Genomic DNA, 16781 nt, shown 5'->3' with positions numbered 1-16781 from the left:
TAAAGAGGTCCTGAGGAAAAAAAATTAATAATTGGGAGACACAGTATCAGAATATACAGTAACTGTTCAGTAATATTGCTGGAAATTAATTAATAAGATTGTCTATTCATAATAGCAAAGACATGGAATCAACCCAGTTGTCCATCTGTGGTGGACAGGATAAAGAAAATGTGGAATACTACACAGCCATAAAAAAGAACAAAGTCATGTCCTTTCCAGCAGCATGGATGCAGCTGGAGACCATTATGCTAAGCTAATTAACACAGAAACAGAAAACCAACCACTCATATTCCCACTTATGAGCGAGAGCTAAACACTGGGTACTCATGGACATACAGATAGGAACGATAAATGCTAGGAATCCCAAAAACGGGGAAGGAGGGAGGGGAAAGGGTTTGAAAAATTACCTATGGGGTACTATGTTCACTGCTTGGGCACCGGGATCATTGGAAATCCAAACCTTAGCATCAGGCAATATAATTGTGTAACAAACCTGCACACGTACCACCTGAATCTAAATTAAAAAAAAAATTTATTAAAAAGTAGGAGTGCCGCCTCCTTTACGCCACTTGAATTATTAGGGCACATAAATCTCACACCCTATTTGCCAAGAGCATTGGTCAACTTCTCAATGCAAGTCTGTGGGACGGATGGAGAAAAATTTCCCTTCCCTCCCCTTTGATCCCGCCCCAGCTGGGTCCCGCCGCGCTGAGCCTCTGGCGCGCCCCCTGCTGCCCGCGGCCGGAGCCGTTCGCCACACCCCCGTGTTTATGTCAGCCCACGGGGGTTGCCTGTCCCTTTAATTGGCATGTACCAAGTCCTTCCAGGTCACATTTCCTCCCTGCATCCCAGCTGTTTGGAATCATTGGCCAAAAGTCCAAGAGGAAGGAACGTGGAGGTAGTGTTGTATTTTTGCGGGGAGCTCTGGGCCGACCGGGAGCGAGAAAGCGCTCGGGGGCCAAGCGCGCCATTGCGGTCCTCCCCGCCACGTGCCGTAGTCCAGTCCCAAGATGGCGGCCACCATGAAGAAGGCGGTGAGTGGGGCGCTCGGGGCGCCGGATGTTTGGGCGGCGCCGAAGCTCAGCAGTCGGGTCCCGGACGGGCATGCTGGGGGTGCTCAGCTCCGAAGCCTGGCGTGGGGCCCAAGGCCGAGGCCGAGGCCGAGGCCCTGAGATCACCCCGCGGCGAGGCCTGCCTGCTGGCTTCCTGAGCATTTTCCTAGGCACCTGGCGGGCCGAGGCGGGGCTTCGGGGCCGGGGCCCGTAGCCCGGAGCCTTGTAGGGCGCAGGGTCTCCTTCCGCGGTGCCGAGGGTACCCCCGGGGAGTCTGAGGAACCTGCAGCCCCAGCCTCGCCTCTGGGGTGTGGGAAGCCGAAAGTCCCGTTGAGTGTGGTCGGCCTTGACCCGGGCGCTGCACCGGGATTATCGCATTAGTCTCACGGGTCATGGGTAGCTACTGCTAGGACCGTGTTTACGAGTGAGGAAACTGAGGCCCAGAGATGGGGAGTAACCTGCCCCAGGTTACGCAGCTCGTAAGTGGGAGAACAGGTTCCCGCATCCCCGGATTATCAGGCCCCAGAGCCCCCCGTGTCCAACCGGGAGCTGCTTGTAGCCATCCTCGATGCCCCTGCCTCCTCCAGGCTAAAATCAGTATTTATTGAGGATGGACGATGTGCCGGGCCCAGCAGCCGGCCGTTTATCTGTATCCTCCCCTCGATTCAGCAAGTGTGTGGGTCCCTCCCCACTTTACAGGTAGGGAAACTTAGGCACAGAGCAGTTAGGACCCCCAAAGTGACTCAGCTAGTAAGAAGCAGAGCTGGAGTTCAAACTCAGGTTTGGTTTTGTTTTACGCAAACCACACCTAGGTAAGCACTAAGCAGGCTAAACTTCCATGTGGGGTTTATAATTCCTTGAATCTTCCCAGATGTGTAAAGATGGCTAGATAGAATCAAAAAAAAATTGGAGAGGGGGAAGGAAATAACGGCTGATAATTTGGGGATCTTTACAGTTTGCTAGGTACAGCTGTAAGTTTTTTTTTTTTTTTTTTTTTTTTGCGTGTATTGTTTATCTTATGCTCTTTTGGGGGAGATACTGTTTTTATCCTTATTTAACAAATAAGAAAACAGGCATGGAGGCAAAACTAGCATTTAAACCACAGGCATTCTGACTTTGCTTTTTAACTGCTGTAGGGGATCTTTGATGAGAATCCCTTGGCTGGAGGGATTTGCGTTCATTCCACTTTTAAGACCACATTAGAACTTCCTTTACCTTGCCCCGATCCAGTACCACATAGTCTGTGCCATCTGTGCCTGGTATAGGTGACCCATTGACCCCTTTTATCTGAAATTGAGGGACTGCCAAAACTGGGAAAGCCCCAGTCAACTCAGGATGAGTTGCTCACCCTACTATTCTGCCATCCAGAAAATCTTACTGAGTCCCAGAGTAGGGTCCAGGGCTACGGTGCTTCAAAAAAGCATGAAACTTTGTGAGATTCACGTCACCTTTAGTGTGTCAAATTGGGCCCGCTGGTGTTAGATACGGCCTTTAATTTCTTGGAAGATACTAGTTGTGGTTCACTCGGTTTTATAGGTGTGGAAACTGAAGTGCAGAGACGTGAAGTAAATGGTACAAGAGGAAATGGCAGAAGAATGATTTGAACCCCAGATTTTGATTGCAAAATTTCTAATTACCAACCTTTTCTTTACCCCTTTCATTAATTCAGTAGAATTTATTTGAGCATGTAACATGGATGGTGTATTCTCAGTTTTAAGTGGAGACAACTATGGATTGACCAGTGAGGAAGTTCTTCTCCCTTTATTCTTATTGCACCGAAGAATGTATGTTCCAGGGGAGAGGCAGGCATTACTCAAATAGTCACACAGAAAATTTTCTCTGATGAGAACTGTGAAGGAAAAGTACTTATGAAATGAGGGCCAAAGTGAGGTCTGTTTTGAGCTCAGAGAAGGCTTTCCTGGGAAGGTGCCATTTAAGTTGAGATCTGTGAGATTATGTAAGGAGAGGAAGGGAAAGTTGGTTAGGGAGTGAGGCGTTCTAGAGAGGGAGTTTCTCGTGCAAAGACTCTGAGAACGCATTTAATACAAGGAAGGCCAGATGGCAGATAATCAGGGGAAAAGAGTTTGAGCCATGATGGGAAATGAACTTATAGAGGGGTAGGTGGTGGCCAAAATATAAAGGATTTTCTATATCTTTGGAGCCTTTAAGAGTCACATGATAGATGCAGTGTCCTTCTGTAGATGTTTCCATTATTATGAACAATTCCTGATAGATTAGCTTACATGTATACTTTGCCCCTTTGCCCTCACTAGGAAAAAACACACATGTGTGCCAGTGTGTGAGAGTGAAACAGAGAGAGATAGCCCTTTGAGTTTAATTAAAAGTAAATCATGTACAATCCGGAGTACTTAACATTTGTAACACATTGTACCTCTCAACTGGTCATGACTTTTCGGGGGAGAGTGTTTAGATGAGATGATCAGTCCTCTCATCTCTAAAGTTCTGCCTTCTAAGATCTAGTTCTTGACTATAAGGAGATCTGCACTTTTATGATTTCTGTATATTATCCTACATGCAAATATTCCTCAGAGAGGCTACTTTTGACCTTTATCTAAAGAAGCCTCCTTCCCTACCCAGGCCCCAAGAATTTTCTACTACCAAGCTGTTTTGTCACCATTGAACATTACCTTGTTCATCTTGTTTTCTGCTTTCTTCCTCCACCAGGACGTATGCTTGCCATTTGTGTTCAGGAAGGTGGGGTAGTGGCTCTCTTGTGACAATACATGGCGTTTAGGAAACAATATTGTTAGATGAGTGACTCCATGGATGAAAGCTGAGTACAAATACAAAGCAAAAGTTTATATCAAACAGACTTGGTAGATATGTTTTTAAAAGTAAAAATACAAGACTGAAATTGACCAGAATTGATTTCTAGAGACCCAGCTGTCAGTTCAGACTCCAAGTAATACCTAGACTTGGTGCGGGGCATTACTGAGTATGGTTCAGTTTCCTCCTCTAATCCCAGAAGATATTTATTCTCAAGAAAATAGCCCAGGGAATTTTAATTTTTACCTTGGATCTCTAGCCCGTGTATTTCTCTTTGGCTTAGCAGAGCTTTCTTCTAGATCTGGATCTGTTATTTGTAATGATTTTTGATAAACAGTATTCAGGAAATGAAATGCTTAGCTATCATTTATTGAAAGCTGACTTTCTCCTAGGTATTCCTTTTATCAACCCTATAAGGAAGGAACGAGCTTCTCCATTTTGTGGATGAGAAACCTGAGGTGATTTCAAAGAATTGGGTAATTTGCCCAAGGTTCCTGTTTGCTTGGATTGGATTCTGGGCTGACTTTTTCCACCACTCTGTGTGCTGCCTCTGATACTATAGGATATGAGTTCTTCCTAGAGTTCTTGTGACTTTGAGAGTAGCTATCTCTGGTTTCCCTGAAGGCAGGAGTTACTAACCTTTTGGGGTTGTGGATCCACCCCATTGAGAATCTGATGAAAGCTAGAAGCCCTTCCAGAAGGCACATACTGTTCATGCCATTTTGCATACAGTCTCAGGGTAAATTGCCCTCTCAGTGTCCATTGACCCCACTCCCCTACCCCCCCACCCCCAGTTAAGAATTACCCACTTCTAGGCTGGGTGCAGTGGCTCATGCCATTTTTACGTCAATCTAGCATATACATGGAAAGAGACTTAACTCAAAGGCCCGATAATTCTTAAACTTGAGCATACATTAGAATCACTGAGGGTGCTTGTTAAGGAACAAACCACTTAGGCTGGGTGCAGTGGCTTATACCTGTAATCCCAGCACTTTGGGAGGCCGAGACAGGTGGATCATGAGGTCAGAAATTCAAGACCAGCCTGGCCAAGATGGTGAAACCCCGTCTCTACTGAAAATACAAAAATTAGTCAGGCATGGTGGCGGGTGCCTGTAATCACAGCTACTCGGGAGATTGAGGTGGAGAATTGCTTGAACCTGGGAGGTGAAGATTGCAGTGAACTGAGATCGCACCTCTGCACTCCAGCCTCAAAACAAGAATTACCCACTTCTGACTAGGCATGGTGTTTCATGGCTGTAATCCCAGCACTTTGGGAGGCCGAGGCAGGTGTATCACCTGTTAGGAGTTTGAGACCAGCCTGGCTAACATGGTGAAACCCCCACCCCCACTAAAAATACAAAAATTAGCTGGGCGTGGTGGTACGTATCTGTAATCTCAGCTACTTGGAGGCTGAGGCAGGAAAATGGCTTGAACCCAGGAGGTGGAGGTTGCAGTGAGCCGAGATTGCTCCACTGCATTTCAGCCTGGGCAATGGTGAGACATTCTCAAAAACAAAAAACAAACAAACCAACCCACTTCTTACCAAAATGCAGCTTCAAGAAAGGTAGGAGTGATCTAGGACAGTGATCCTGAAGCAGAAGCCTCTGTTAGCTGTCAGAGGCACTGACATCTTACTTTCTGCTGTAAACAGCGGCCAATGGGTGGCGTTTTGGCCCAGTGGACTCACACATCAACTTTAGCCCTTTACCCCAGTGGGAAAATCACCATAAAGAACTGGACACCAGGGACCAAGTGCGTGCTGGTGGCTGTGGTTTGGTGGGGCTACAACAGGAAATTTCTGCTGTGGAAAGACGGAAAGCATAGCCAAATTCTCTCTACCACATTTTGGAAACTGAGTGTTTGAGTCTGATCAAGCATGATTGAGATTCAAATTCAGAAACCATATATTAGCTTCAGTTATGTGCCAGGCGGTCTTACACTGGATCCGTTCATGTGAATGGCTCTGTTGAGCCCTCACTAGGACAAATGGATCCATAAATACCTGTTAAGGTTTTCAGTATTTAAACAAAATGGCATATACTCCTCAGGCAAACAGGAACTCTTGAGAATTCTCTGCTGTCTGTTTGCTTAGGGAATTGACAGTTCTCACTTTGGCAAATGACTTGTGTGCCGAGAGATATACTTTGGTTTCTTTAGTGTAGCTCGGTGTTCCCCAACTTCCATATTCATCAAAATTATGCATCTGGTTGAACACTCAAAGCTATACATAGTGTGATGTAAAGGATTTTTTTCAGGCTATCTTCTGTGTTGCTGAGGTGGGGCATAATGCATGTGAAATTGTTTATTGGAATGAGAGCCTGACAAAGGGGAGGGCTGTGTTAAATTTCGACCACTGAGCTTTGTGTTGATTGATACCGCCTTTCAACCTCTGAGAAATAAAAGTTCACAAATCTTAAGTTGATAGTCACAAGAGACCAGGTCAGGGATGGTGTGTGGATGTTGTGAGCTCATTACTGTTATTGCAAAAGAGCCAAAAACAGTTCTTCAGTAAGAACTATTTTTATACACATACACGTCTTTCCTCCTTTAAGCTAGAATCAGGTGCTCTGATTCTCATTTTATAAATGGAAGGGAAACCCTAAGGAGAGTCTGGTTTTATTTTCTACCTTTATTTTTAAAAAAATATATAGTACCTCCTTGAGAATCTGATGAAAGCAGACTTCAGCTGCCTCTTCCAAATGTGCCTAAGCCTGTGTGCACACTCACACACGTACACGCTCACACAGGCACACATTAACACTCAGTTTCCCAGAACTCATGGACCTGTCTGACCTCTGCAGCCAGTCTGCCCGGGTTGAAACCAAGCTCCACCACCTACTGACTGTGTGGCTTTGGGCATGTTATATAAAGTTTGCCTCAGTTTCTCAATCTGTAAAATAGTACTGGTGAGCCTCCTTACTAGGCTGAATTGGAGGATTAGCAGAGATGAGAAAGTCCTTAGGAAGCTTTGGCACACAGTAAACTCTCAATCAATGTTAGCTATTTTTTTTAAATTTCATGGGTATTACGTTATCCAAGTACTCTTTATTTGTAAATTTGTAAATTTAATCATATTAGATATTAATTTTTAAATACTAAACATTGAATTTTTATCGTGTTTTAGTGAAGTAAACCTTATTAAGACATTTAAATAGGTCCTACATCATTAACATAATTTTTGCTATGAATGAAATGTAGCTACTGAAATATACAGTGACCCTTTAGCCAGTATCTCGTTTGTTTTAAATACCATAGAAACCATCAGATTTTTATTACCACACTAAGCTCATGCAAGTTTTGGCTTTAGGCAAAAAACAAACAAACACTACTATGAGGCATTTACCAATATATTTGACACATAACTTTTTTTTCCTGGGTTCTCTTAGTAGAAGAATGCTCCAACTTGAGAAATTCTGCTCGGCCAAAAGTTGGCTTTCTTCTATTCTTTTTAAAGAACTTATTAATTGTTCTTTATATTTGCAATATTCTTATAGCATAGGAATTATTTTATACAGTATCAGAAAAGGTTATAGATTTATGAACAAACCTTAAGCTTGTGGAGCAAAAAATAAGGCATTTATTATGTTCTGTAAGAATTTTCTTGTGATTCTTGACTATATGAGTGCACATAATTTATTGAGTTATTGTTGAGAAATATAAAAAGCCAATTGACAACCTCTCCATTAAAATTTTACAAAAACTTAAAAACTTTTTTCAGGCTGCAGAAGATGTCAATGTTACTTTCGAAGATCAACAAAAGATAAACAAATTTGCACGGAATACAAGTAGAATCACAGAGCTGAAGGAAGAAATAGAAGTAAAAAAGGTATTGAAAATAATTATCAGAAGAATAAAAAATTTTTATACTGTAGCTACTTAAAACTGAACTCAGTTAACAAGTACATTTCTATGGGCTGTTTGTTGCAGATGATGCAGTCCACTCTGGTTAAGTAGAAAGTCTTTTTTTTTTTTTTTTTTTTTTAAGGGATACGAAATAACTTATTGTTGAGGCGCTTGAGTCTAGACTGAGGTTCCAGGAACAAGTCTTGGAGTACTTGGCTGGCGATGGAATAGCTGTTGCCTCTACTGATCCCAGAGTCAGCTGTCTTCCCAATGAGGAAGCCACCCTTGCAGACCTAGGAACACCAAGCCACTGCTGCCACTGCCACCTACCCCTGTAAATCTGGGGCCTGTGTCCAGCCTGTCTCCCTTGAATTGAAATCCAGCTCAAGTGTATTTGATTGGTGGAAGTTATTATCACTTACACATGCTGGCAGAGCCTTGTGATTTACTTACACCCTATCAGCAAGCAAGGCTGAGAAATGTATGTTGGTTTTTTGGTTTGGTTTTTGTAGGAAGGCAGAATTCACAAAGTTGAAAATTGTTAAAATAGAAGAAATTTTGAGTGACCATGAGTGCCTGCTGTCCACTAAAGGGTGCTTGTAGCAATCTGAAAATGTCCAGAGGACAATGTGTTAGCTCTAACTGCTTGCCTGTGAAGTGTCATCTAAAACGTTACAAATTAGTCTTATTCTAATGTGGTAATACCTTTGTGAGGGGGCCCCTCAGAGAGTTGCTGTCCCCAGGTTACAATTGGTCTTCAGCTTCTATCAGAGAATTTTGAATACATTTTTCTATGCCATTTTGCATTTATAGAAACAACTCCAAAACCTAGAAGATGCTTGTGATGACATCATGCTTGCAGATGATGACTGCTTAATGATACCTTATCAAATTGGTGATGTTTTCATTAGCCATTCTCAAGAAGAAACACAAGAAATGTTAGAAGAAGCAAAGGTATGTTCAAAGTTAATTATGAAATTAGAATTTATATAAAGACCATGTAATTGTAGGTGTAGGGACATAGTGGATGCTAACTATAGTTAACATTTACTGCCTTGTTATACAGCATCCCACACATGCTGTGATGCTTTGCTAGCAGGATCTTATTGAATCCTAACGATGACCTGTTAATCCCCATTTAGGGACAAAGAATAGAGGCTTAGAGAGGTTACCGGATATTCAGTGTGACACATAGACAGTGGTCTTCTGACTCCAGAACCTTGCTCAAAACTAAAACTGTAGAAAGCATAGCATATATTGAAGCAGAAAAGAAAAATCCTCTGTAATGCTACTACCCAGAGGTGACATTTTCATGTATTTCTTTTATGTTCTTTCTGACTCTCTCCAAAAAGTAGTTTGTTTCCCAGCTTGGACAGTTAATGTTCTAGGAGGAGCATTTTTGCTTGTTTTGTTTACTGTTTATTTGTACAGCAGGTACTCATTGGGAGCCTGCTCTGGGCCAGGCACACAGGCCTTTTAAAAACATCATTTTTGATTACTGTTTAATATCATGTTGATGGATATCAACTGGGGCCATGAATCTTGTTAGCATTAATTTGTTTCCAATATTTTGCTGTGGTAATGTTACAGTGAGCATTCTTCTACATATATCTTTTGTTGACATTTAGGAAATTGTTTTGAGGAAATAATTAGAGAAGTATGTAATGACTGGGTCAGCATATGAGTTCTCCGATAATTTCTGAGACGTTTGATACATGGTATGAAAATTTTCAGTTCACATGCCTTCTAACTATATGAGAGGGACGGTCACATTGCCTATGAAAGCTGATGGCAATTAAACCTTTGCTAATGCTTTTGCTAAAAACTTGATTGCTTAAAATGATAGTCTCTCTTCTTCAAATGTCATAAAAAGCAAAACTTCCTATGAATGAAACCCACATTTAGTAAATCTTGGGAAGAACTATCATTTACTCCTATGTCTCCATGCAGAAATGTTATAAGTTTCCCTTATGTTTAAATCTTTTCTTCTTAGTCAAATTTTGTGCTTTTGTTCTTTTTATTTAACCATTTAAAAAATATTTTTGCTGAAAGCATTCCAAAATAGTTTATGGTCTTTGTGGCCATTGTGAGTCCCCTGCCCCGTACACGGATAGATACTGAACCTTTATTTTTTTACTCATTCATTCCTTCTGGAATGAATGAATTGAATACTTACTCTGTATCAGGTTCTGCCATGTACTAGGGATCACTGGGGACAACAAAACCTGCCTGGGCCCCACCTGCATGGAGCATACAGTCTAGATGGAAAGAGAGAAAAGTAAACAAAACTGATAATGAATAGAAAGTGGTGTAAGGATAGAGGTGGCTTTAAGAACATGGGAAGAGGAGTCTGTTCTAGTCTGGACATCAAGGCCTCCCAGGGAAAGTGATGAGAGAGCAGCTGAGGAATAAGTGGCTGTCAGCCAGACAGGGGTGGAGGGTGTCCTAGTCCTGAGAAGCAGCGTGTGTAAATGGCCATAGGATGATGATAGTGCAAATGTGAAACTGCAAGAAGATGTATTTGCTGGCGATTTGGGAGCACCTGAAATTGTGGCCACATCTTGGAGAACTCTAGTCAGTTGAGTGGAATAAATTGCCCTTTATCTTAGCGCAGGGGTCAGCAAACTGTGTGTGAAGGGCCAGAAGTAAATATATTAGGTTTTGTGGGCTGCACAGGCTCTGCCATAATTACTGTGAAAGCAAGATGAGTGAATCTGTAGGGCTGTGTTCCAATAAAACTTGACAAAAACAAGCTTCAGGCTAGATTTGGTCTGAAGAACCTAGTACAGAGTTTGCCCCCCGCTGTCCCAGAGCAAAGAGGAGCCTTCAGAGATTTTTGGAAAAGAGTTATAACTGGACTTGTGATATTAAAATAACTTTCTAGTGTCTTCTTTTGCTTATTAACTAGGTTTTCTCAGTATAGACATTTAGAATTTATCTCCTTTCTAGTAGCCACATGTCTTATTTCTGTTTCTTGTTTTGTGACAGTGATTCTCAAACTTGTAGCATGCATCAAAATCACAGTTGCCTACAGGTCTTGTTAAGAATTCAGAGTGCTGGGCTCAACCCAAAGAACCTCTTTCAGGAGGCCTGAAGTAGGGCCCCAGAGTGTGTACTTCTAACAGGTTCCCAGGTGATTTTGTCCCCGATACTGGTCTGGGGGCCACCCTTTGAGAACCATTGGCTAGATTTCTAAAACAGTAACATTGTCAATATTAGATACTCTTTAGTTTCTAATGTCAATGTGTATTTGGTTTATATGATTTCATATTTTTTGTCATGTTTAGGAAAAAAAATTGTTTTGATCCTAGCCAGGAACTTATGACTTGTTTTAACAAAGCATATATGTTAAAATTTATTTCATCTATTAATGAGGGATTACAAAACTGGTTTTATAATTGAAGAGGCTAAATATCTATAGATGGGTAGGTAGGTAGAAAGAATTGTTCTTTGGAATTGTACTTTGTTTTTTAACATTGTAAATTGATAATTTATAATTCTATAAATGTATGGGGTAAATGTGATGTTATAATTCATTAATATAATGTGGAGTAATTAAATCAAGATAATTAACATGTGTCACCTTGAATACTTAGAAAACATGTGACGTTTCATTGGGCGAAGCTGCTCTGTCTTAAAAATGAGGCACCCTACCACTCTCTTCCAAAGTTTAGCTTCAGAGGCCTCAAAGTTTGTGAAAATTTCTGCCAGAGTTGGATCTTAAGTTGTTATTCTTAATTATTGGTAGTTGGTGGTGTGATTTTCTATCATTTCCTGTAGTCTCATAGTTATTTTTGTTTTTGGGAAAAGCTGGGTTAGAAGCCAGCAGGCCCAGGATAAACTGTTTATAGAAGTCTTTGTGTTTGCTTCTTTCTTTATTAGGAAATGATAATTTAGAAATTATCATTATTATTTTTTTACTTTTTTTTTGGATTAGCAGAAAGGGAGAAAACAAGCTTGATTTATTCTGTGAAAAGCAAATACGGACCATGCATTTAAAATGCCCATATTCAGATATTTAGACCTAATTATCAGTGTTACTTAGCCGCCTGTTCAAGTTTAGAAGGTTCTTGACCTAAAATTCTTCCCAAATATTATTTCAGACACAGATGCTCAGAAACCATCCAATTGAATAGAATTAATGTAAATTATTTTTTTCCAGAAAAATTTGCAAGAAGAAATTGACGCCTTAGAATCCAGAGTGGAATCAATTCAGCGGGTGTTAGCAGATTTGAAAGTTCAGTTGTATGCAAAATTTGGGAGCAACATAAACCTTGAAGCTGATGAAAGTTAAACATTTTATAATACTTTTTTTTATTTGTTTAATAAACTTGAATATTGTTTAAAATGATAATTTCCCTTCTTCAAATGACATGGAAAGCAAAACTTTCTTTTTTTAAAATTTTCATTTATTTAATGGAAACTTGCCTATTTTCACATGTCTTGCTTATTTATTTTATATTTTTAAAAGAAGACAGTATTCACCTATGTATTTTGCATAACGATTATATCAAGTCTAGGGGCTTTATGTCATGTTATTAAAATCAGTTAAGCAATCTTTTATGTTTCTATATTATTTAGAATATTTGTTGTCGCAATTTTCACATAAGAAAATTTTAACAGTTGTGTCATGTTGTTTCTATGTGTGATTTTAATTGCTGTCTAATGACCGGGAAAGCATAACTAAAAGATGTACAATCCTGCATCCTTCCCTATTTCACAACTAAAGCTTTGTCAGAGGCTCCAAAATATATATGTATATATTTTATTTAAGTATATGTTACATATTTAAACATACGTATTTTTTACATATCTATCAATATCAGAGATTTGGGTAAAAGAATGGGCAATGTTTAAACATGTGGCTGTATATGGAGCTTTATAGAAACAGTGCAGAACCACAGAAGAACGTTTTAGAAGCCAAGAGATGTGCAGAAAGAAATGTTTAGTGTGTTTTTGTTTTCAATTTTAGTTTTTATTGTAGTGCTTTGTAATTAATTGGGGTTTATATTGATAAAGATGTGGAAGTTAAATGGCTATGTACTTAAAGTGAGGCTTATTTCTTAAATAAAGGGTACATTTCCTCCTACTCCCTCCCAAAAGACATACATTTTGGGATTTGGGAGACCTAAGTGTATCAACTTTCCAGCAGATGGCACTGATGTGCCAAAATGTGAGTGGAAGGATCATACCACAAAAATGAGGATATTGTTAGGATTAAATATACCTAACTTTTAGAGAAATATTTTTGAGGCTAAACTGCATATGTATTTTTTGGTTCAATGTTTATAAACATGAATCAGGCTTAAAGATAGACGATTATATAATTTCTAAAATTCTTAATACTATAAAGGCAATTTTTTTTTTAAGATGGCATCTCACTGCCTTACCCAGGCTGGAGTGCAGTGATGTTGGCTCACTGCAACCTCCACTTTCTGGGTTCCAGTGATTCTCCCACTTCAGCTTTCCGAGTAGCTGGGATTACAGGCACGTGCCAGTACACCCAGCTAAATTTTGTATTTTTAGTAGATACAGGGTTTCACCATGTTGGCCAGGCCGGTCCTAAACTTCTGACCTCCGGTGATCTACCCGCCTTGGCCTCCCAAAGTGCTGGGATTACAGGTGTGAACCACTGTGCCCAACCAAAGGCAAATTTTTAAATTGCTGCAAAAATCTTCCCAAATAGTGATATTCAAGTTCTAGAAAATGACTCTTACCAAGGGTATTTTTTTCTTGCATGCATTTGGTTAATGTTCAGTTGAAGGAGTGAGGCTGGGGAGATGAGTCAGTCAACTTGCAGTAGGAAATAAAATTAGAATAATTTGAGGAAACTCTAGCCAAAATGATAATGGTGCCAGGTAACCACTAGGGTCCTTTGGTACCGTCAAAGGCCGGGGGAGAGAGCAACTGCCCCCTTCACTCCGGACGCAGAGAAAGTTGCTCTTCATCTGGGGAGGAGCACAGCCAGCCTGGGTCAACCCTGCAGTGAGAGAGCCAGGGGACTAGACACCCTGACCTCATTCTCTCTCCCTGCAAAATCCACCTGGGTTCCACCATTGGCAAAACCCAACTGGAATCCTGACTTCTATGGTTCATAGAAGTCAATTGCCTGCAGTGGGGAATGGACGGATCTGGGGACCCCCCCCCCCAGCCCAGTGGAAGATCTAGCATAGGAGGGTGACTGAAGTATAACCCTTTAGAAATGTTGACAATGAACACTCACCTCACATGGGTCAAGAGACTGAACTATGTAATTCACTGGGACTTTAAATTTTGTCCTGCATATTATCAAGAAAACCTAATACAAAAACCCAAATATCTAACATCAGTGAGATGGAAGGGTGCGATGTTGCTAACTCCATTTTCTTAACTACCTGTGACATTTTAGAACATTACAAATATTTGATTCCCATTTTAAATTTATTTCTAAAGCCTTTGCTTATTTTTATAAATAGTAACTTCCCTGGGCTAGGTGTGAAGATGGGCGAACAGCATGCTGCATCTGAAGGGAAAGGAAGAAATGTCAGCTTCATCCAGTAGTTGCCACGGAGGAAAGTTTTGATCTGGATCTGTCACTTTTTTTTTTTAAAGCAGGAATCCTGATTTTTATGTGCAATCACTATTTTTAGACCTGGCCACTATTTGTGTTTTAAAGCAGTGCAGGCTACACAAAAGATAATTGCACAACAAATCTGACCCTGAGACTGCCAGTTTGCAAATTCAGGTGTACAACGTGGTATGTCTTATGCAGGCTTTTCACAGCAAGTGGTAGTAGGAGTCTTACCAGTGGCTGTGCTTTGCTGCTGACTTTAATGTTGAAATATCTCTCAAATCCCTTCATTTCTTGTCATCTCTGCAAATACCATGATCCTTGTCCAAGCCTTGTGAGCGCTCGTCAAAAGCATGGCTAAGGAAGGGAGCAAGGGGTTGGAAAAGCCATTTGAGATAAGGTTTTCACAGGGGGGTCTCGAAAGGGTTTTGAACAGAAAGGTAATTTACGTGATTGGAGCAGTATTTTTTAATAATTTGGCAGTTGTTAGGTGGCTTTTACTGCAAAAAGATGGAGGTAGAAACACCGGATGTTACTGTACCGTCTCTGGTGCGCCTAGCCAGTTGGCTGAAGGAAAGGTATACCAGGACTTAGAGAAAGGGTGAAATGTACAAATTTTGGCAATGATTGGAGAGATGAAGGTGAGGGTAGGAGAAAGCCAAAAAGAACTTGCTTTTGAGCACAGGCCAGTACAGTTTACAACAGGTTTTCTTTGGCTCCTATAATTTAACAACAAAAAACTGAATTTGTGGCCACAATCAAATCCAGAGATCTCACATAAAAATGCAGTTTGGCGACATCGACACCATATTTCTAAATGACAGTTTTCAGCTGCATTAGACAAAGCAGGCTGCCTCTAGTTCACCCCAGTCCCCACCCAGCCCACTACCCTCATTTATTTTACCTGCATGGTGCCTGTCTGTATTTGCTTTGTGATCTCTGGGTGCCTGCTGGTAGTGTAAGCAGAGGCAGGAAAGAAAGAAGTGTCTGTAGGAAGCACAGCTGAGGAAGGGGAGGGCGAGAGAAGGGCACAAGCTTGGCATCAGCACTTGGACTTCCCAGGGCATCAACCACGTGGAGACATGTAATTGGCAATTGGAAAAGCGCACTGAAGCTCAGAATACTTAGGACTCGGGAGAGAACCCTTTACATCCTGAAGAAGGGCTTCTTAACATTTAACGCACATAAAAGTCACCTGGGGATTTTGTTACACTGCAGTCTGGCTCCGTGTGGGCTCGGGCCTGAGAGACTGCCTTTCTAATGAGCTCCCAGATGCTGCTACTGCCGACACCTGGGGCCATGCATTGGACAGCTAAGGTAGCTTGCCACGAGAAGAGGACGAGGGGGAAATGCAGGTGGGAGGAAAAAGAAACAGCAAAGGAGACAGAAGCTGCAACGGTAAGGGGAGATCCGCAAGAGTGTGAATCCGAGAGGCCACGATGTGAATGTTGAAAGCAGGGGTGTGAACAAGAGCCAGGAGTATAGAGTGGCCAATAAGAGTCGAGAAGGTGGAGCTCTGTTTGATAACTAAGCAGGTCCTTATTTCCTTCAAAAAAGAGTTAACTGTCTTCTACCCCATACACAAAACTGGAGCATCAAACACCCTAGCCCCCCAAGACTTGAGGCCCCAACACCTGAGCTCCAGAAACACCTGAGCCACACACACAGCTGAGCTCCCATAGCCCTGAGCTCCGAAACCTGTTTCCCCACTCCTAAGACCCCCACATCTGAGCCCTACACACCTGTCCCACATATAACTGAGCCCCCATACACCTGAGGTCCCCACACTGGAGCCCCCACATAGTTGAGCCCTCCCCCATTCTTGAATTCTCCACACAGCTGAGTCCCCATGTATTTGATCCTCCCCACACTTGAGATTCCATACACCTGAACCCCATGCACACCTGAGACCCCATACCTCAGCCTCCCCACATGTGAGCCCAGACACACGTGAGTTCCACACACACCCGAAGTATCAGCTCCCTCCCATCAGGCACCAGTGCCACACACAGCAGTGATTCTCAGGGGGGATAACTATGTGGTGCTTCTCCAGGTGTGAACCTACAACCAACATCACCTGGGAACTTGTTAGAAATGCCAAGTTTTTCCACAGGACTAAACCCTAAAAAAAAATTCCCCATTGGGCGATGATGTGGAGCAACATAATGGTGGTTGTCTTCAAAGATGACTTCATAGAAACTCTGGGGACAGGGCCCAGGGTTTTAACAAGCACTCCAGGTGATTCTGACTTAGCGAAAGAGCTGGTGGGGTTCAAATCATTCTGTCTTTCTGGGGGTGGAGGGTGTGGGCATGAGGTAGGGGGAAGAGACTGAAGCACCAACTGAGAATTCTTCATGCAGATTATAGTGCTGGAGAGGGTAACAAGAGAGGGCAGGATTGAAGAGATTGACTCATCCAGTTTAGGGATTGAGAGTAGCTAGAAGCATTCCGGTTGCTGGTAGTAAATAGATTATAGAAGATTCAGCAGTAGGTGGTGTGAGATTTGGAAGCAGCAAGTGAAAAGTATTTTTACAAGAAAGTTAACAGTG

The 16781-nt window shown here is 41.8% G+C and overlaps 1 protein-coding gene across 1 annotated transcript; it reads left to right on the top strand.

Moving 5' to 3' along the window:
• The first annotated feature begins 761 nt into the window (after positions 1–761).
• PFDN4 (prefoldin subunit 4) lies at positions 762–12771 on the top strand. The gene is made up of 4 exons (XM_032255945.1): positions 762–1034; positions 7558–7665; positions 8496–8636; positions 11845–12771. Exons 1-4 carry the CDS (start codon positions 1011–1013, stop codon positions 11974–11976), a joined length of 405 nt encoding a protein of 134 aa, XP_032111836.1. The 5' UTR covers positions 762–1010; the 3' UTR covers positions 11977–12771.
• The last annotated feature ends 4010 nt before the right edge of the window (positions 12772–16781 follow it).

The sequence above is a fragment of the Sapajus apella genome, unplaced genomic scaffold (genome assembly GCF_009761245.1).
Source record: "Sapajus apella isolate SASKATOON/1434 unplaced genomic scaffold, GSC_monkey_1.0 scaffold92, whole genome shotgun sequence".
NCBI lineage: Eukaryota > Metazoa > Chordata > Mammalia > Primates > Cebidae > Sapajus > Sapajus apella.
Note: the sequence above shows the minus strand (reverse complement) of the source record. Positions and strands in the feature narration are given on the sequence as shown.